This window comes from Canis lupus, chromosome 3 (assembly GCF_011100685.1).
Source record: "Canis lupus familiaris isolate Mischka breed German Shepherd chromosome 3, alternate assembly UU_Cfam_GSD_1.0, whole genome shotgun sequence".
In the NCBI taxonomy this organism is placed as follows: Eukaryota; Metazoa; Chordata; class Mammalia; order Carnivora; family Canidae; genus Canis; species Canis lupus.
Genome location: NC_049224.1, coordinates 65,371,150 through 65,392,506, shown reverse-complemented (window position 1 = coordinate 65,392,506; position 21,357 = coordinate 65,371,150). Strand labels below are relative to the sequence as shown.

Here is a 21,357-nt window from a genome sequence, read left to right as displayed (position 1 = left end):
AAATGCATCCCTGCAGGCTGTCCAGGGGCGCAACTCCACGTGGATGCTCTCAAGCTGCTTAGTCACAACTTCATGAATTCTGACACACAGCAGTTTTAAGTTACCACCTGCTGCTGAGTCAGCTCTGCTGAAGCACCATTGATTTGTGGAGAAATTCAGAGTGAAGGTAATAATCATAGATTATAACCACTAATAAAATCCTCTGTCTCATGGGGTCCTGCAATTTCCAGCCCATCATGTACAAAACATCATTAAACACTGTCTAGAATAGAGAAGGCAGATCCTTATTTAGAGACTGTAGACCTCTGAACGGAGGAGAAGCTGTTGCTCTCAACCCTAGCTTCTCTCCTAGCCCTGGGGCCCACCAACTGGAGACCACAGAAGCAGAAATGGAGAAGATACTCTGTTTTCCATAGAGTACTTCTAAAGCCAGAAGCAACACATTACCCAGCAAAAACCATGCAGATTCAGTTTAAGCAAGGTATCAAGTCCTGACAACCCACATAAATCTACATCTGCTTATTCATTCATAAAACAAACATTTATGGTGCCTTGGTCCCTGGGGATACAGGATCAAAGAAAGCCCTGTGCCTTCATGGAGTTGTCATTCTATCTAATTTGCAGTCCTACTAGACAGTTTTCTGCTGATAAAGAATCAAATCATTATTAGAAAGAAAAAAAAAAACAAAAAAAAAAAACCAAAACCCAGATTTGTCTCAAATCTATTCTCTAAGTCAATTAGAACTTAGACATGAGTTAGGGGCCACATTTTCACATCTCAATCTCATCAACATCCTATAATCTAATTTGGCCAATTCCTAAGAAAAGAACACTCCCTACATGGTGGCCCTGAATTGTGACCTGAATTGTGGCCTGAATTGTGAGGTCCCGATGAGGTGGGGCTTGCACCCAGAGGATGAGTCAGGGAGATCAAGTCCCTTGGACAGAAGACAAGCCCAAGCTATGCCCATTTGCTAGTTAGGACCTCACTTCCCCAGCTCACCAAAGCTTTTGCCATCTCTAACTCTGACGACCAAGGGCAGGATGTGCAGTCAGAGACTGGCTCAGAAACCTGCATGATATTTCTTTGAAATCTTAAGTCATATCATTAAAATCCATTTTTTTGTGTGTTCCAAGTTTATTTCCATATTTTAAAAAATCCCAGTTTTATTTTGAGCACTTTCCAATTTGGTATAACGAGGAGACAGATTCCAGGTTTACCTTGCGGCTTCTTTTATACCCAGAGATACTTGTACCCCAGTTTGTAAAACTCTAGGACCAGAAAAGTTTAAAGCTTGAACACTTCAGCTTCCAACACTTTATATAACTAAAGCTTTAGAATTTATAATGTGGAAAAAGAAAACAAAGCTTGCCCTGTGAAAGAATTTCTCTGTTTTCAAAAAGACCTGCAGACATTTTCTTTAAATTGAAAGTTCATGGTGATTTAACACGCATCTTCATTATCCTGGACCTGAGACTGAGGCTGGGGGTGCAGAGGATCCCAGCCCTTGAAACCCCAGGTATGATTCTGAGATCATGCTCTGCAGGGTTCCTCAGTCTGGGCACACTGGCTGTGCTGGCAGGTTCACTCGCTCATGCTCATGGCCTCCATTAGATCATGAGTTTTGAGGGCAGGGAGCCTCTCTGCATCCCCAGAGCTGGAAGCACAGTGGATGTTGCGGGCACAAAGGAGGACATGGGACCATGGAGGTTCCAGCATCACCTCATCGTAATGTTTCCATTTCGATACAGTTTTTCAAGACCATGTCTATTTTGAGAAGAGTAGATGCTGGTGGCTGCATAGACCATGCCAACTGTCCCCTTAGCTCACACTCAACTTTAGGGGAGTGGGCAAGATGGCCATTTTAATTTTAATACCTAAAATGCACCCCTCTTCCCCTCTTACTGGTTTTTGTTTCACCAGCTTATACACAAACCAAATGATGGCTCTTCCCTTTGCATTTTTTTCAAAGGAGTTCAGCGAAAACAATGATGTCGCAGAGGTAGGCAGACAGAAGAAGACTTCAAAGGTTGCAAGACAAAAAAGAAAGAACCGGGTATGCAGTGCTGGGGACCAGGGGTCTGGCTGTGCACCAGGCTGATTGAGGAGACTCGCGCACCCTGCAGGGGACCACCCATCCTCCTGGGGTGCCCCCCTCACCCCGAAAGGCAGGGATGCAGGTGGAAGGTGTGGAGTGTAGGACCTGTGTGAGGCCTCACAGATGACCCTCAGAAGGAGACCGTGGTTGATACCCGGGGGTGTCATCCCTCTGAGGTTTCTCCCACCTCCTGAGAGAAGTCCAGAAGAGAGGGAAGGAGGCTTTGTAGTTCTCCTCCATGAACTGAGGCCGGCGATAGATGGCAGTGCAGGACTACTAGTCATGGGGAACTCTCCTTTTGTGCCTTTCCCAAACCCGAATTCAGTTTCGGTCTAGACCCGAGGCCCCCACCCCCACCCGCACCCCAGCCTCCTCCACAGGAGTGAGCCTTCCTGGCTGGGAGCATCCACCCCCTGCACGACCGGCCTTGTCCAGGTAAAAATTCCCGTGGTCAGGAGCCCCTGTCCTCTGAGGAGGGGAGGCGGGGAACATCTTGCCGACAGGCAATTTGCTTGGAACAATCGAGATGCCAGCAGGGGAGGGAAGGGAGAGAGCGCCATTTTGAGGCAGCAGCCACGTGATGGGCTGCCTGAGAGGGGCACAGGGAGGTGGGGACCTGAGGCGCCGGGAGAAGCCCCTGTCCCCGCTGCGCCCTCCCCGCACACTCCAGGTGGCCACGCGGGGCTGAGGCGGGCCCCCGGGTGTCCAGCAGCCGGGATGGAGCGGCCCAGGGAGGACCAGGGCGACGGGGGCACCGCCGGCCACTCAGGGGGACCGAGCCCCTTCCTGCAGCTGGGGCAGGGGCACCCAGCACTTCTGGGAAGAGTGCAAGTCCTTAGCTCAGGGGCCACAGGCACAGCACGCAGAGGTGACCGGAGGTGACAGGCTCGGGGCTGGGACCCTGGGCGGGACAGGAGACAGGAACGAGGAGGAGACCATAGAGCGGACACTTCTCCTGGCTCGAACTGCAGGAGCCCGACTGCAGACCTCGGAGCAGCAGCACTTTGGGGGGCTCCAGAGTAGCGTTTCCGAGCCCCAGCAGCACTTCAGAATGGAATTTGGAGGAATGTGTTTGTTTGTTTGTTTGTTTGTTTGTTTTCTAAGTCGCTGCCCCAGATCCACCCCCAGGACATTCATTTAAATCACAATGTCTGTGCTTTGCACAAGTCCTGACACAAAGAAGCAAGCGGCTCAGTGTCCCCCTTGCACACTCCCTTCTTTTACGGATGGAGAAGGAAGGAAGCTAGGAAGTTAGTAACTTGCCCAGAGTCCCACAGTTCATCTGAGTTCAGAAGGCAAGTCTTTGGCCCCAAAGGCCATCGCTCAGCCTTGGCCTCCGCTGCCACCTCTGCTCACCAGCCTCCCCTCCTCAAGGAGCCGGGGAAGGAACCGGAGGCTATTCTTTGTCCTGAAGTACCCAGGGAAGACTTTGTGAAACTATTTTAGGTGGGGATGCCTCAGTAATTTCGCAAGAACCCTATTAGACAAACTCAGGGTTGGCACAGTGTTTCTGGCACTGGTGACGGGCCCACAGTTATCTAGATCTGAAGAGTATTGAGGCCTGTCCCCTCGCTGAGTGACGCATCCCATCCCCAGAGAGGATCTGAGTCAACCGAAGCCCAGGGAGTAACAGCCTCTGACTCTCTGCCCACAGCTGCCCACCGCTGGCCCCGAGGAGATGGTGTCTGAAAATCCCCACCTGGGCGGCCAGCAGGAGCCCGAGCAGGAAGATTCTGACACTCGCCCCCTGAGCATGATGAGCCGTCGAGGCCCACGGAGTAAGTGTCCCCCTCACTGAGTTCAACCAGTATTAATGAATTAATTGCCTACTGTGATCAGCACAGAGCCATATGCGGATTTTTAAGGGGTATTATTTCTCACACGCGACCACCACCCCTCCACACACGTCACCTCAACTCTGGATGATTCTGTCTGTTAGCATCTGTCTAGGAGACAGGACACATAGCTTCGGGACATAGTTATATAACCACATAAGTTTGGAAGTGCTACCTGAAATAGAAATAGTACAGGTGATCAAATCGTAGGAATTCAAGGGAGCGTGAATGGTTAGGAAGCCACGCATGTCCAAGATGTGGGGCTTGATTCAGACATTGCAAGATATGAGGGATCTTGTGAGGGTCCCAGTGGCCTTGGCCCTTGAGGACTCCTGCAATTACCCAGCACCGCCCCCCGCCCCACACACACATACACACTCTTCCCCCTTCCAAGAACCTCCATGACAGAGGACATCATTCATTAGCAGCTCAGCTGTTGGGAAAAGGATTATCCCTTCCTTGTTGCTTTTCATGAAAAGTGAATTAGACAAGAGGAGAAGGTGTGTGACACTTTTCAGTTAAGTAATCATGACACAATTGTTACCCTATTTCCCTGTAGCAGGGCTGGGAAATAAAGTAACTATTGGAAACCAGAGGGCTTTGGAAGCAAACTCATCTGAAGTCCAACCCTAAGAAAAATGTGGTTCCCATCTAAGAGAGATGATATCATAGGACTGTTACAGATTAGGAAAACAGAACCAAACTTCATGCCATACAGTTACTTCTTTTTCAAAATGCTCAAAAATATTCATTACTGAAGATTACAACTTGTCTTAGCCCAGGCTGCCACAACAAAATACCGCAGACTGGGAGGCTCAAACAGTAGACGTTTATGTTCTCATAATTCTGGAAACAAGAAGTTCAAGATCAAAGTGCCAGGGTGGTGGGTTTCCAGCGAGGCCTCTCTCCCTGTGTGCTCACTTGGATATCCCTGCTTGTAAGGACAGGAATCCTATTTATCAGGGTCCCACTATATAACCCCATTAAACATCCATCACCTCCTCAGAGGTCCTCTCTCCGAATACAGTCACATTAGGGGTAGCGGCTTCAACATATGAATTCTACGGAAGACACAATTCAATCCATAGCACAATTATTGAATATTTAAGTAGTTATTTTTATTTTTTTTAAGATTTATTTATTTATTTATTTATTGAGAAAAAGAGTATGTGTGAGGCAGAGAGGGGCAGAGGGAGAGGGAGAGAATCTCCAGCAGACCCCAGGCCCAGTGCAGAGCCCAACACGGGGCTCAATCCCACAACCCTGAGATCATGACCTGAGCTGAAATTAAGAGTCAAACACTCAACCGACTGAGCCATCTAGGTGCCGCATTAAGTAGTTATTTTTATTTTTATTTTTTAAAAGATTTTATTTTATTCATGAGAGACACAATGAGAGAGAAAGGCAGAAACAGAGGGAGAAGCCAGCTCCATGCAGGGAGCCTGATGCAGTACTCGATCCCCAGACCCCAGGATCCTGACCTGAGCTGAAGGCAAACACCCAACCACTGAGCCACTCAGGTGTCCCAAGTAGTTATTTTTAAATCAAGGGAAAAGATGTCAGAGAGGTTTGGCCAATAATAAGACTTTTAATAATTGGGCAGCCCGGGTGCCTCAGTGGTTTAGTGCCTTTGGCCCAGGGCCTGATCCTGGAGACCCAGGATCAAGTCCCACATCGGCCTCCCTGCATGGAGCCTGCTTCCCCCTCTGCCTGTGTCTCTGCCTCTCCCTCTCTCTGTGTGTCTCTCATGAATAAATAAATAAAATCTTAAAAAACAAAAAAAAGAAAGCAGGAAGGATGATGCCAGCTTTGTAATTTGAGCAACTGGGAAAACCGAGTTGCCATTTACAGAGAGGGGCAGATGGCAGAAAGAGTGGGTTTGGGGTAAAACCGAGGAAGGACTTGCAAAGTTCGAGACGCCTGCTGGATGTCAAGTGGAGATGGATGAAGGAGTCTGGGGGGAGGGGGGGGGGGGCTTTGCTGACCATCTGTCGAAAGAGCACCTTCCTACCTTCTCCCCTAGTCCTCCTGGTTCTGTTTTGCTCTAGAGCACACATCGCCCCCTGGCGTCCCCTGGTAACTGTTTGCTGACTATCCCTGGGAGCAGGACAGCCTTCTCCAGTCATGGCCAACCCTAACCCCAGTGCCTAGAGCAATACTTGGTCCAGGGTGGGGGCCCGTGACATTTGTTGGACCACTCTGCCGGGGCGTAACAGCCCAGAGCCTCAGCCCTGCCCACTCAGGTTTTGTAGGCTTATGGGAGAATCAGCTGATTGAGGAGGTGACGGTGAAACCACAGGGGCCCAGTGATGAGAGCACCTTCCACTCGGTCGCACAGTCCTTGCGCTGCTCGGCTGCAGGAACGTGGACTGGGGCCACACAGCTCTCCAGTGAGTTCAAGGAGGCTGACTGCTCTTTGGGGAGAGTTTTCATCACTCAGGCACATTTTCTTCTTGATCCTTTTTATTATGTTTTCCAAGCAAAACAGGAAATACAAATTTATTTCCTCTGTTCACAATTCTTTAGCCCATCTATTAAGGCTTTATGTGTCTGGTTATCAAAATAGCTTCTGATATTCTCAAAGTAAATCAGATGTCACCAAGGCAAGTGCCAAGTCCTTAAGATCCTACATGTAATACCCCTTGGGGCTTCCATTTTTCAGAATGAAAATTTGAATGTGCGCAGAATTAAATAAAATCCAGTTTCAGGACGTCTAGCTGGCTCAGTTGATAGAGCATGCAACTCTTGATCTCAGGGTTGTGAGTTTGAGGCCCACATTGGGTGTAGAGCTTACTTTAAAAAAAGAAAACCCAGTAAACATCATATGCCCAGCACCAGATTCAAGGATTACAAGATTTTGCCATGTTTGTTTTAAGTATCATTTTTCTGGGGTGTCTGGTGGCTCAGTCAGTTAAGCATCTGCCTTTGGCTCAGGTCATGATCCCAAGGTCCAGAGATCAAGCCCCATATCAGGTTTCCTGCTCAACAGGGAGTCTGCTTCCTCCCTCTGCCCATCCCCCTGCATGTGCTTTCTCTCTTAAATAAATAAATAAATAAATAAATAAATAAATAAATAAATAAATATCTTTTAAAAAAAACTATCCTTTTACTCTCTATTTGTTTTGCCAGAAGATATATGGTATGTATCTATAGATAGAGGATAGATAGATACATAGATACATAGATAGAAGGGACAGAGGGAAAATGTAAGAGAAAATCTCAGGCAGGTTCCGCACTGAGCACAGAGCCTGCCCAGGGACTCAATCTCACAACCCTGAGATTACAACCTGAGCCGAAATCAAGAGTCAGACACTTAACTGACTTAGCAACCCAAACACCCCTATATTTTTATTTTTAATAGTAGTAAAGCACACACACACACACACACACACACACAGAGTTTGCTGTCTCAATCACTTTTAAATGTACACTTCAGTGGAGTTAACTATATTCACATATATTGTGCAACAGATCTCTGGAATTCTTTCATCTTGCAAATCACAAACTCTCTACCCATTAAACACTAATTCTCCATTTCTCCTTCCTTCAGCCCTTGGCAATTCCATTCTCCTTTCTGTTGCAATGAATTTGACTATTTTCAGTACCTTGTGTAAGTAAAACCGTACAGTATTTCTCTTTGTGATTATTTCACCCAGAATCATGTCCTCAAGTTTCGTCCACATTGTAGCATGTGACAGGAATTCATTCCTTTTTCAAGATGAATAGCATTTCATTGTATGTATATGTCATATCCTGCTGATACATTCATCCTTTGCAGATATTTGAGTTGCTACTACCTCTTGGCTATTGGGAATAACATCGCTATCAACGTGAATGTGCAAATATATCTTCAAGGCTCCTGTGTTCAGTTCTTTTGGATATATGGCAAGAAGTGAGACTGCTGGTTCATATGGTAGTTCTATGCTTAATTTCTTGAGAAACTGGCATACTTTTTGCATGGTGGGTGTGTCATTTTGTATTCTCACCAACATTGCACCAAGTTTCCAGTTTCTCCACATCCTTACCGATGTGGAGAAGGTTATTTTGGTTAGGAAGGTTAGGTTATTTTGTTTGGTTAGGAAAGTTAGGTTATTTTGTTTGTTTTGTTTCTACACTAGTCATCTTAGTGGGTGTGAGCTCATCTCTCACTGTGGTTTTGATTTGCATTTCTCTAACAACTAGTGATGTTGAGCATCTATTCGTGTGCTTGTTGACCTTTTGTGTATCACACTTGGGAGAAATATCTGTCCTTTTCCATTTTCTGATCAAGTTCATTGTTTTGGTGGTTGTTATTGAGCTACAGGCCTGCTTTATGTATTCTTTATAGTAACTCTTTTCAGATACATGATTTGCAAATATCGTCTCCCATTCCACAGTTGGCATTTCTGCTCCACTGATTATGTCCTTGGATGCACAAAAGCTTTTACGTTGGAGATAGTCCCATTTTTTTCCTTTGCTTTTATTGCCTGTGCTTTTGGTGACATACCTCATAAATCATTGCCAGATTCAATGTCATGAATTATTTCCTCTATGTTTTCTTCTAGGAGTTTTATAATTTTAGGTCTTACATTTAGGTCTTTAATCCACTTTGAGTTTTATTTTATATGATGTAAGGTTAGGGTCCAAGTTCACTCTTTTGCATATGAATTGCCAGTTTCCCAACACTGTTTATTGAGGAGATGGTCCTTTTCCCATTGAGTGCCTTGGCAGCCTTTCTGAAGATAATTTGACCATATATGCAAGGGTTTATTTCTGGGTTCTCTATCCACTCCATTGGTCTATATGTCTGTCTTTATGCCAGCACCACACTGTTTTGATTACTGTAGCTTTATAATATGTTTTGAAGTCAGGAAGCATGAGACCTCTTACTCCGTTCTTTTTCAAAATTGTTTTGGCTGTTTCAGGGTCCTCTGATACTTCATATGAATTAAGGATGAATTTCTCTATTCCTGTGGAAAAAAATGCCAGTAAAATTTTGATAGGGGTTGCATTAAATCTGTAGATCACCCTGGGTAGTACTGACATTTTAACAATATTAAGTTTTCCAATTCATGAACATGAACTCTCTTTCCATTTATTTGTGTCTTTAATTTCTTTCGACAATGCTTTTTGGTTCCCAGTGTGTACAAGTGTTTTGCCTTCTTGGTGAAGCTTATTCCTAAATATTTCATTCTTTTTCATGCTATTCTAAATGGAATTGTTTTCTTAGTATCCTTTTTAGATTTTTTGCTGTTAGGATATAGAAACACAACTTATTTTTGCATGTCAATTTTATACCTTGCAACTTAGCTGAACAGTGTTTTTGTGTAAAATCTTCAGGGTTTTATATATGTAAGACCGTGTCATTTGCAAACAGATAGTTTTTCATCTTCCTTTCCAATTAGGATGCCTTTTGTAGCTTTTTTTTCTTGCTATCCTAGAATGTCTGGGCTGCAATAACAAATACCATAGCCTGGGTGACTTATAAAGAACAGAAATTTATTTCTTATAGTTCTGGAGGCTGGGAAGTTCAAGATCAAGGCACTGGCAGATTTGATATCTGGTAAGGAGGGCCCACTTCCTGGTTCACAGATGGCTATCCTCTTGCTGTGTCCTCACATGGTAGAAGGTGCAAGGGAGCTCTCTAGGATCTCTTTTAAAAGGGCACTGATTCCATTCATGAGAGTGGAACCTTCATGAGCTAACTACCTCCCAAAGGCCTCTATTCCAAAAACCATTGCACTGGGGATTACGTTATAAGAATTTGGGGAGAACACAAACATTTAGTCTATAGCACTTACCTAACTGTTCTGGCTAGGATTTCCAGTGCTGTGTTGAATAGAAGTGGTGAGGGGAGGCATCCTTGCCTTGCTCCTGATCTTAAAAGAGACACTTCCAGTTGTTCACCACTGAGCATGATGTTAGTTGTGGGCTTTCAAAGTGGCCTCTATTAAGTTGAGGTAGTTGCCTTCTATCCGTATTTTGTTGAATTTTTAATGATAAAAGAATGTTGAATCTTGTCAAATGCTTTTTCTGTATCAGTTGGGATGACCATGCGTTTTTTTTGTCCTTTGTTCTGTTACTGAGGCATATCACACTGATTGATTTTGATATGTTGAAACAATCCTGGCAACCCCCCCAACCTAGGCTCCACTAATACTTTGTGTAAGTAGATCATGAAGCTCTCTCATGACCAATTTAGAAATACTGTTTACATTTCCCTAGGCGAAACCTCAGCTTCAGTGGTTTCCCTAGCCCCAACGAGACAGTTTATATTGACAACACTATGGGACTTTTTAAGCTCACATAATTCCATTTTATTTTCTTCCCTAAGCATCTAGTGGTTTACTTGAGGCATCCCACGTACCACCTAGCCAAAATAGATAGATGATAGGTAGATAGAAAGATAGACGGATAGACGGGTAGATGGATAGATGATAGAGTACATAGATGATAAAATTTGGCAATCTTGAACTCTGAGAACTTCAGAGCACATTCAGAGCCAGGTAGCAAACTTTCTGATATGATTTCTACCAAGATTCCTCATTCTCTTCCTTTGCCCACATCCCATTATGTTGTCAAGATATTAAGAGAAATAAACATTATAAGCCAGCAAATGTTCCTTGAAGCCTATAGAAACTGAAATCAGACTCACTGCTGCTCATTACTAATTTCAGTCATGGGACCTTGAGCAAGAACTCCAATCTTTCCAAGCCACTGGAGTGTCATTTATAACATGGGGATCATAAAAGCCTGGACGTAATGCAGCAGTTAGGACAATGAAATCAGACAATACACAGAAAGCACCTGCAGAGGGGCTAGCACATACATAGTCGTCTCCTCCAGCCAAAAGAAGAACTTGTTGCCAAAGAACTAACAAAAATAATTACCTTTCTTGAGCACTAAGGTTGCTACGTGCATTACATCATGTAACTCTCAGCACAGCATGATCATCTCATCTGCATTGTTTCATAGGCTAGGAAACTGCCTGCAGAAAGAACCACCAGCTAGAGGCGGTGGAGCCAGGATTCAAATTCCAGTCAGGGGACCTCTGTGCTCTTAATTGCCACGCTGTGGCATCATTTGACACAAATCCCAACCCCAACTAGTCTTTAAAGCTAAGGGTTTGCAATTGTCCATGGAAGGTGCAGTAACAATCCTGCAACCAACACTGTCCATGGTGGCTCCCAGGTCCCCAGGGACTCCTCCTATGGGGCATAGAGCCTTCCCGAGATTGTCACTCTGGCTTTGCCTCATCTTTTTCTGTCACTTGGGTGGATTTCTTACCTTATTCTCCCTACCTAAACTAACCCCTTCTCTATTTGGGGGTTTTGTTTATTAGTTCAACTTAGCCTCGCTACTGACCTTTCAAAAATCAATATATATATACACCACCTCCTTTGGAAAGTTTCCCTTATGCCCCAGTGTGGGCTGAGTAGACCTTCTCTGTGCTTCAAGGCTCCTGCCCATGTGAGTGTCATCTTTTCTGGTACACAGCCTCCCCTCTCTACTGGACTAGAAATTCTTGAGGGTAGACACTGACTTTCAGGTCTGCTTAGCACAGGGCTCGTACCCAGATGGCACTCAATTATGCTTGCTGAGTGAACAGATGTCTCAAGCCAGTCTCTCCGCTTTTTATGCAAAGCCATGCCCTGGTTTAGGTATGCTCATTTACCATGCCCACCACATCCTTCCAACCAGGACTGCTCTCCTAGACATGGGTCTTTGACATTTACTTTCCAAATCTCTCATGGGTCTAGTCTCCCCTTTGGTGCTAGCACCCCAACTCCCCACCTTGAGCCTACCACCCTCTCTACACTATAGCATTCCTCCAGGTGGCCAAGGGTCATGAAAGTCAAACTGTATTCAGATACTCAGATACCAGCACACTGATTATATGGCCTCCCCCACTGCCCCAGGGCGCATGCTCAGAGGTGCCACCTCCCTGATTAACAGCAGCATAAATCATGCAGTGAAGGCTTTGGCTCCTAATTTTCTATTCAAACATACATATAATCATGACATTCCAAATAAAGAAAGCATTTCACTGAACAGGCACTAGCTCCAAATCAAATAAACATCTAGAAAAAAAGTACACACATTTCCCCCATGATTCCAACTTGCACCATCTCTTGAGGGAGTAACTATCAAATGTTAAGTAGTTTCTTATGAACATAAATTTCTTCATTAGTGACATCTGTTTTCCATTCATTCGTGTTAGTTTCTCTGATTAAAGCATCATTTCAGAGCCAATTTCTTAGTATTGGTGGAAAGGAAAGTTGGGAATCTAGTGAAATCTGATGCAAACATAAGGAAATAGAGCTTCGTTTTAGGCATGCTTTTTAAAAATCATCAAGCCCTGGAGAGACTGACCCAGGAAAGAAATGTCACAAAGGACAATATGGAACACAAGGAGACCTGCCCAATAAAAGCTGGGTCTTGGAAGTTACCTTGGAGTCTGGCAGCTGGATGAGGGAAAGAACATTCTAGTCAGAGCATGCTGGGGAATGTAAGGAAAGGTCAAAAAGTTCACCAGCCCTGGCCATCGCTACCTTACACAGTACCAAGGGGACTAAATTAAAACTTTAAAACAAGAATGAATAAAGAGTACATTGTATTCCCTCATTTTTTTTCTGCATGTTATGATATTTGACATCTTAGCGGGGGAAATAACCTTTCTGGGTTGAAGAGATTCAAGCCAATTCTTTAGAGATGGCAAAGGGCTCAGAGTGAAGTGTGCCTTTGAAATGCAAGCTGACCAGTCCCAGCCCAACTCTTTCTGGCAGGTACGGCCCCAGGAAGCAATAGTTCTCAGCCTGCATCATCCCAGGGCCAGGTACCAGGCCACTAGAGCCACCGCTATAGCTTTGAGCTCCCAGAATCATTCAAACTAGCCAGGCCTTACCAGTTGACCCTGTCCTGTCTTGCCTTTCCCTGGGAAATCTGTTTCCTGAGCCTCTCCTCTGTCTTTTGTGTCCACACCTCACTGACTATATCATGAAAGAGCACAAGTACGAAATACACCCATCATTATGATTAGCGATCAGGAAAGGCGTTTTCCAGCAGACTGCTTTAAGCAACTTTGCTCCTGAGTCATCTACCCCCGTGTTCATCTCCAGTCTTGAACCTACTCCAATCTTTTTTTTTTAAGATTTTATTTATTTATTCATGAGAGACAGAGAGAGGCAGAGACATAGGCAGAGGGAGAAGTAGGCTCCCTGCAGGGATCCTGATGCAGGACTCAATCCAAGACCCTGGGATCACACCCTGAGCCAAAGGCAGATGTTCAACCACTGAGCCCCCCAGGCATCCCTGAACCCACTCCAGTCTAATTCCCATCCCCACTCCCCAGCGGCGCTGCTCTTGTGGAGGCAGCCAGTGAATTGCCTGTTTGCTCCATTCACTGGTCACTTGCCAGTCTCTGCCTTACTGACTTTCAGCAGCTTTTGGTGGAGCTCAGCGCCACCTCCTCCCTTTACACTTGGCTTCCAGCAATCCTCTCTTCCTGTCCTCTCCCTGGCTGGCTGTCCCTCTTTCCTTGCTGGTTCTGATATGCCCCCAGCCTCCAGATGTCGGAGCGCCCAGGCTCAGGGCCCTGGCCCTCTGGTTCTTCATCAATACTCATTCTCTTGGTCATCTCAGGACTTGAAATTCTAACACATACATATCATATGTAAGACTGGCCAGTCCCAAATTGTTACCTCCAAGTCCAGAGCTCTTTCAGACTAAATGGCAGCCTTCTACTAGTATCTATGTTTGCGTGTCTAATGGGGTAACTCATATTTTTACAAGCCTTATTGCAGTATAATTTGTGTATCATAAAATTTGCCCAAAGTGAGTATACAATTTAATGTATACTTACATTTTTGCTAAATGTATAGATTTGTACAACCATCGCCACAGTCCAGTTTTAAAATATTTCATCACTCCAGAAAGTTCCTCTGTGCCTATATATGGTTAATCCCGACTCCCACCCCAGCCTTAGACAAACACTGATTTGTTTTATATCCTTACAAATATGCCTTTTCTAGACATTTCCTGTAAACATAATCATAAAATATGTAGTGTTTTGTGTCCGGCTTCTTTCACTTAGCATTATGTTTTTTGGGGATTCATAGATATTGTAGCATCTATCCACATTTTGGTCCTTTTTATTGCTGAATTATATTCCATCATAAGGATATACCACATTTTACTTTTTCATTCACCTGTTGATGGACATTTGGATTATTTCCAGCTTGGGGCTATTATTAATAATGCTGCTAAACACATTGGCAGCATGTCTTTGCATGGATATCTGTTTTCTTTTCTTTCTTTCTTTCTTTCTTTCTTTCTTTCTTTCTTTCTTTCTTTTTTTTTTTTTTTTAGAAGTAGTAGGATTTCTGGGTCAAATTTGTATTTAACTCGTTAAGAAACTACCGATCTGTTTTACAAAACCACTATGTCAGTTTACTCTCCCACCGACCGTATGTGAGAACTGTCTACACTGGGTATTACCAGTATTTAATTATGGTCTTTATAAGGTGTGTAATGGTATCTTGGTGTGCTTTCAATTTGTATTTCCCTAATGATTAATGATAGTGAGTGTTTATTTCATACACTTATTAGCCATTTGTGTATCATCTTAGTAAAATATCTGCTTAAATGTTCGCTCATTATTAGCTGGGTTCTTCATCCTCAGAGTTGTAAGGGTTCTCTATATTCTGGATACAAGTACTTAATCAGATCAATAATTCATAGATCTTTTTTCTGAGTAAATGTCTTATCTTCTCATTTTCTTAATCATATCTTTTGAAGTACAAAAACCTTTCATTCTTGATGAAGTCAAGTGTATCACTTTTTTTCTATTATGGATTGTGCTTTGAGGATTATATTGAAAAAGTCTTTGCCTAACCCAAGTTCATGAAATTTTTCTCCTGTATTTTCTTCTATAAGTTTTATGCTGTTCGCTTTTACATTTAGTTAGGTCTGTGTTCTATCCTGAGACAACTCAAATTTCACTCTACTGAAGCTGAACTCCTAATCTCCTCCTCCCAACCTGTTTGTCCTACGATCTTTTCATCTCACTAAACACACGTTTCATTTCTTCTGTTGTTTGGGTCATCCCTAACTCCTGTCTTTATCTGTCCCCATTCATAAGTTCCTATAAGTCCTGTTTGCTCTATCTTCAGAATAGACCTCAAATACACCTATTTCTCACTACGTACACCCACTCTTATCCCAATCCAAGCCACCTTCGCCTCCCATCTGGAGTGTCATACAGCATCCCAGCTGATGCCCTGGTTTCTGTTCTCACCCTAGCAGCCAGAATGGTTTTAGGAAAATAAGGTCATGTCACTCCTCTCTTCCAGTCCTCTAGTGGTTCTCACCTGACTCAGAGCTTAAGCCACATTTTGTAGGATGACTTACACTGTTTGTCTCCCCCTTATCTCTATGACCTGATACCCTGGTATTCCATCTCCTGCCCTTTATGTTTCCCCTTTCTGCTCTGAGCCTGCATTAGGTATGGCTCTAAGAGGTCTTTGCACCAGGTATTACTATAAAATGCACATCCCCAAGCCATCCATGTGGCTCGATCTCTCATTTCCTTCACTTGTTCCAAAGTCAGCTTGAAGCCTTTGCTTGGCCAACTCTACTTAAAACTGCAGTACACCCCGCCTCCTGGCACTCCTTATCCCGGATCCTGTTTTATTTGTTTTCATATCACCTATTACCGTCAGACGTATTAAATATACTGCCTGTTTGTGCTCTCTCTATTCCGTGCCAGAAAACACACTCCACAAAGATGAGGATTTGTTCATTTTTTTTCACTGTTCTATCCTTGGTGCCTTGTATGCATAATAGGTGCTCAATACATATTTGTTGGTTGAATGTTTGAAAACTGGAGAAGAGATTCTCTAATCTAGCATGTCCAAAATTAGGTTTTAGAGAATGCTAGTAACCTGACAGAGATGCAGAGAAGGAGAAGCAGAGAAGGAGAATATGACCACAGAAATCCCTCCAGACCCATCAGCAAATCTGATCTATCAGCAGCACTGAGGCCTGCAAGAATACTCCAAGTTCAGAAGCCTTACGTGTCATTTCCCCTCTTGGAAATTCACAAAGATTGTTCTGACACTGGTCGGTTACCCTGGCATCTCTCTTGCAGTCCCTGGCCCTTGTGAATGAGGTTTACTTTTTTTTCCCCACTCTATCCAAGGCAGAATTTTCATGGCAAAATATCTATGAAGCCGCCTTGTAGAATCTCAGCCCTGTCTGAATCCCCCTCACCCTATCCCACCACCTGGAGTATAGGGACAGAAGGCTGGGCTGGCTGGGCCTAGTCTTGCACAAGCTGATGATCCCTGTCCGAGTGAGCTCCAGATGCAATAATGAAATACCATAGACGGTGGCTCGGACAGCAGATATTTCTCACAGTTCTGGAGGCTGGGGATTCCAAGATTAAAGCTCAGATTCATTCAGTTCCTGGTAAGAGCTCTCTTCCTGGCTAGCAGGTGGCTACCTTCTCACAGTATCCTCACATGGTGGAAAGACAGAGAGCCATGGTTCTGGGCTTTCTTTTCTTCGAAGGACACTAATGTGAGATGCCTGGGTGCCTTAGCGGTTGAGCATCTACCTTCGGCTCAGAGCATGATCCTGAGGTCTGGGATCAAGTCCACATCGGGCTCCCTATGAGGAGCCTGCTTCTCCCTCTGCCTATGTCTCTGCATGCCCTCTCTCTGTGCGTCTCTCATGAATAAATAAATAAAATCTTTACAAAGGTGGAGAGGCACTATTGCATCCCATCCTGGGAGCCCCACCCTCAGGATCCCATAGGCTTCGTCCAGATACCATCATCATGGATGGTGTGGAGAGCTTCAACATATGAATTCTGGGGGAGACAGAAGCATTTAGCCCTAAACAATCCCCAAGCTTGTGAGGTGTGCTGACACACAGAGATGCAGGAAGGGGCAGTGTGCAGATCCAGATCCAGGGTTCAAAGCACCCCTGGGGGAAAAGGAGACTCGCGCCAAGATAAGGGTCCCATGTTTTCAGTTAATGTAAAATGTAATATTAATGAGACCATGAAATAAAGAAACAGAGGAGAACATGACCATGGAAATACCTCCAGACCCATCAGCAAATGTGATCCATCAGCAGCACTGAGGCTCAAAACCCAGGGCAGAGCCTACTGTTTGCAAGTTTATTTTGACTCTCATTTTATGTAGTAAGATTTTGACAAGCGATACTACTCTGCTTGATAAAAATTAGAAAATCAGGAGAAGGAAAGACAAGAAAATAATCACCCACCTCCTTACATCCTAGTGACAACCACCATTATAACCCGAAGCCCTTTCCTTGTGGCAGGTTTTCCTGCCTGACAGCCAAGGACACCCTGTGTTCCTAGAGGGCTGACAGTGGCTGACAGCACCCTCCATTTTCTTACATCCATATGAAGTTGTTCAATGTTGAGGACAGTCGAACAGATTGTCCAACTCATCATATTTTTCCTCCCAAGCCTTTCAGGTACTTGCCCTGTTCCCCTCCAGATTTCTACTAAGATTGAGCTGACTTCTGTCCTATGCTCTCCCTACCCCCCAACTCCATATTTACACTCTATCCAGGAATTTTGTAATGGGAAAGGACAGACTATCTATTTGGAGGAAAGAGGCAGGCATTAAAAACAGGTCAGGCAGTGTTCTCTCCACCCTTTCGACCACTGTGCCTATAAGAACTATGCTCTGTAAGTTGTTATAAAAAAATTAAATATTTTATTGATGACATAAATATACAGATGTTAATAAAATATAAATATATAAAACAAATATTAATGCTTTAAAATAAAAATGTTATATCACTCTTAAAATTATCCCAAAGAATCTAAACTGCACAGTGCTTTGACGAGCGCTGTTATCTCCTTCAAAAATCAGAAACAAGCTCTCCCTGAACAGTTGAAAATTTGACACCATTCCTTTTTCATCTTGAACTCCTTCATTCCACTTCCTGCTCCAAGAATTTTAAGTAACCTATTTCTATGCCGAAGCCTTTTATTACTCACCATATTAACAAACTAAATTTTTATTGTTCTATGATTACAATAATATTATTGTATTGATAGAACATGAGAGACTCCTAACTCTGGGAAATGAACAAGGGGTAGTGGAAGGGGAGGTGGGCGGGGGGATGGGGTGACTGGGTGACGGGCACAGAGGGGGGCACTGAATGGGATGAGCACTGGGTGTTATGCTATATGTTGACAAATCGAACTCCAATAAAAAAATATACAAAAAAAAAAAAGATCTTGACAATTATCAATAGTGCCCAATTGATAAAAACATAAAGGTGCCACAGGATTTGGTAAATATTTATTCATCATAACAAGTAAAATAAATAAAATAAAAACATCTAGAAGTATATTCTTTTTTTTTTTTTAAGATTTTATTTATTTATTTATTCATTAGAGAGAGAGAGAGAGAGACATAGGCAGAGGGAGAAGCAGGCTCCATGTAGGGAGCCTGACGCGGGACTCGATCCCCGGTCTCCAGGATCAAGCCCTGGGCTGAAGGCGGCGCTAAACTGCTGAGCCACCAGGGCTGCCCTAGAAGTATATTCTTTAATTAGACCGGGCGGGTAGAAGACAAGGTCACTACCCAATCATCATCATGCTCACCTGTTCTACAATCCGTGTGAATCCAGATAATACCAATTCAAATCCAAAACAAAATACTCTATTTCTGATTTTATGTCAAGTCCTTGCCAAGTCCTGGTATACCCCATGATAGACAGAGAGCTCAGGTCTCAGCAGTGAGAGTCACAGAACAACACCTTGCAAGAAAGATGGGGATCTCTTGACACCAGTAAGGGGACGTGGGGAGGACCTCCGGACTGTGGAGGAAGAACTGTAGAAACTTCTCCATAAAAACAAAATCCCAAAAAAAAAAAAACAAAAAAAACAAAAAAAAACAAAATCCCATCGACTTGGGGACAGATGAGAAGATTATAGCATTACTTCAAAATGCAGTGCCTATCTTCCGAGGAGGTGGTTGTGTTTCCTGAGGGTTCAGGTTTAATAGAAGTGGTTAAGAGAAAAATGGAAAGTGTCCACCGTTTCGTGAAGCCTGTAAGGAGAGAGAGGTGGGGTACAGTGAACATGAGTGATAGGGTAAAAGAGACAGAGCAGAGAAGATCTGGAAGCATGCAAACATGAGGCTGATGAAGCCTCGGGATGGATGGGTTTCCTGAGAAGCCAGAGCAGCATGGTGAGGACATCATCCTACTGCCTGAAAAAGGCCATCTTGCCAAGGAAATCCGTATTTCATACCAATTGATGTTTAACGGAATGTCTTGCAACACTCGCATTATCTGCAAGTTCTTGCATGTCTCCAAATCAAGTCTTTCATAATTTTTATAATTATTTTCATCACACTCTTTGCATTTGATTCCGCAGAAACTTTACTCATGCCAGGTTCGCTCAGCTGTGTCAAAGAGCCTCTGTAAATGTAAATGTGAGGTCACACTCTTCCTCCGGTTTGGCAAGTCTGTTCTGATCCCCAGGGCAGGAAAAATAGACGGCAGTTTGGGATCGCAGAGCAGATTAGCAAGGTAGTGGAGTCACTGACAATGAATTAGGGGGAAAAATGTCTCAGGAGGGTTATTTTAGTTCAAGTCGTTTAAGGAAACACCACTGTATTCTACTAGATAAAAAGGAAAGCACTTCATCTCTATCAGTTATTCTGTTAAAGGGAGTTAGTATACATGGTTCATCATGTTATCTTGAAAAAACTGTTGTCATCATCATCTGGTTTTACCCAAATGAAAATTACATTTTATTTTGTTTGCATGTTCTCCCTCCATTCCCTCTTGTATGTTTTCCTTTCTCTGATTAAGTGCTACTAAGTGCCAGGTACGAAGGTCACCAACAAGGTCTTTGCCCTCCAGTGGGTCACATTCTAGCTGGGGAAGTGACCCCCCACCAAGCTTGTGCAAATCTGATTCAGAAATCTGTATACCCTTGAAATGTCTTTCACCAGCATGGACTCTAAAATATCAAGCAAGAACTACTTTTTACCATTTCAAAATCTTTCACAGTTTTTAAAACTAATCCTAGAGAAGTCACTTCATTTTCTCCATTCAGAAGAGAGAATGTTTAATAGAATATCTTGTCTCTCTTTTAAAAACTAACATATAAAATTATTCTAGTGAGCTACATTTAGATGGTAGCTATTTTAAGTAAACTTGAAAAACTGGCTTTCTTTTTTTTTAGTAGGGGAAGTAAATAAACAAGGTGCATTTTTGTGTTTAAAGACACTTATTGTTGACTATAAACATCCTTCTTTTGGGGGCAGGAGCAAGGTGGGTGGCCAGCAGGAGAACGGGATTGACAAGCCCCAGTCCAGAAGCCCTTTCATTATCTCATCAGGGAATCACACACGCTTACTGACACTTGCCCTGTACCTGCCCTGTGTGGCTGGGGACCACGGAATCTGGGGAAGGGAACAGGTATTAACCAAATAATCACACAAATATGTAAGTTCAAAATGTGGCCAATGCCATACAGGAAAAGTCTTGGGACTCTAAGTATACATAATAACGGGTATGATTTACCATGTTTACATGATCTTGAAAATGGAAAGGAATGGCTTGATCATTTTTTTAAAACGAGTTTAAAAAGATGGTCAAAGGCCATTTCATTGCACTGACAGAGATTCTCTTAAGAACTTGAACCTAAAAAAAAAAAAAAAAAAGAACTTGAACCTCAACCCACACATGCAAGACCACAATCTTTACTGAAACTATTTCCTGCCTCCTTACAGGCACTGAATGAGTGCCATGTTTGGAGCCTGATGGAAGTAGAATTTTCTGTCTTTCTATCACACAACCGAAGAAACTGAGTGCCAGGGTGCAGAAATAAGCTTTGAAACCCATGACCCTCCTCTCTTCTGCACGAAGCTGGCACTGAGGGAGCTGCAAACCTGTTGCTAGCAGAGGCCTTTGCTGGCCATCTCTCCTTCTCCTTCTTCCCACTGCTGTTCCTTCGTCCAATAGAATACCTTCTCTTGCCTTTTCTTGCACTTGCCAGCCTTTCTCCCATGTACAGTGCTGATGGCCACAGGTGTCAGAAACACTTCTTCCTGCATGCTCTGCCTAGGAAAAGGCTTTCTTGAGATGCCAGCAGCCGCCAAGGCAGACATGCTTCCTTAGTCTTTACCCCTAGGTCTGGGCCTCGCCCAGAGCCCCTGAGCCCCTGGTGCTGGACAAGCACACGTTTTCACATCTTGCCAGCACCTCAGAGGCATCTTGTTGCCAAATAAGGCCCATGAGTGTCAATAAGTCAAAGCTCAGCCATCAGCACTTCCTCCTTCTTTCTCAAAGCAGGGGTCCTCCCATACACACACACAGATTGCTAAGCTGCACCTCCAGCCTCTGGGTCAGTAGGTCTGGGCCTGGCCTGAGGACCTGCACAC

General features: G+C 43.9%; 1 protein-coding gene across 5 annotated transcripts in view; it reads left to right on the top strand.

The window, feature by feature from the left end:
- The window catches only part of CC2D2A (coiled-coil and C2 domain containing 2A), a 136,520-nt gene that overhangs the window by 6,464 nt on the left and 108,699 nt on the right, over positions 1 to 21,357 (top strand). For 4 of the 5 annotated variants that reach the window (XM_038533339.1, XM_038533337.1, XM_038533335.1 and 1 more), the window contains exons 3-4: positions 1,974 to 2,057; positions 3,754 to 3,877. In XM_038533339.1, coding sequence (XP_038389267.1) covers positions 1,974 to 2,057; positions 3,754 to 3,877 — 208 coding nt within the window. Of the gene's footprint in view, positions 1 to 1,973; positions 2,058 to 2,439; positions 2,535 to 3,753; positions 3,878 to 21,357 lie in introns of those variants that run through there. The other variant, XM_038533338.1, reaches the window with a different exon arrangement.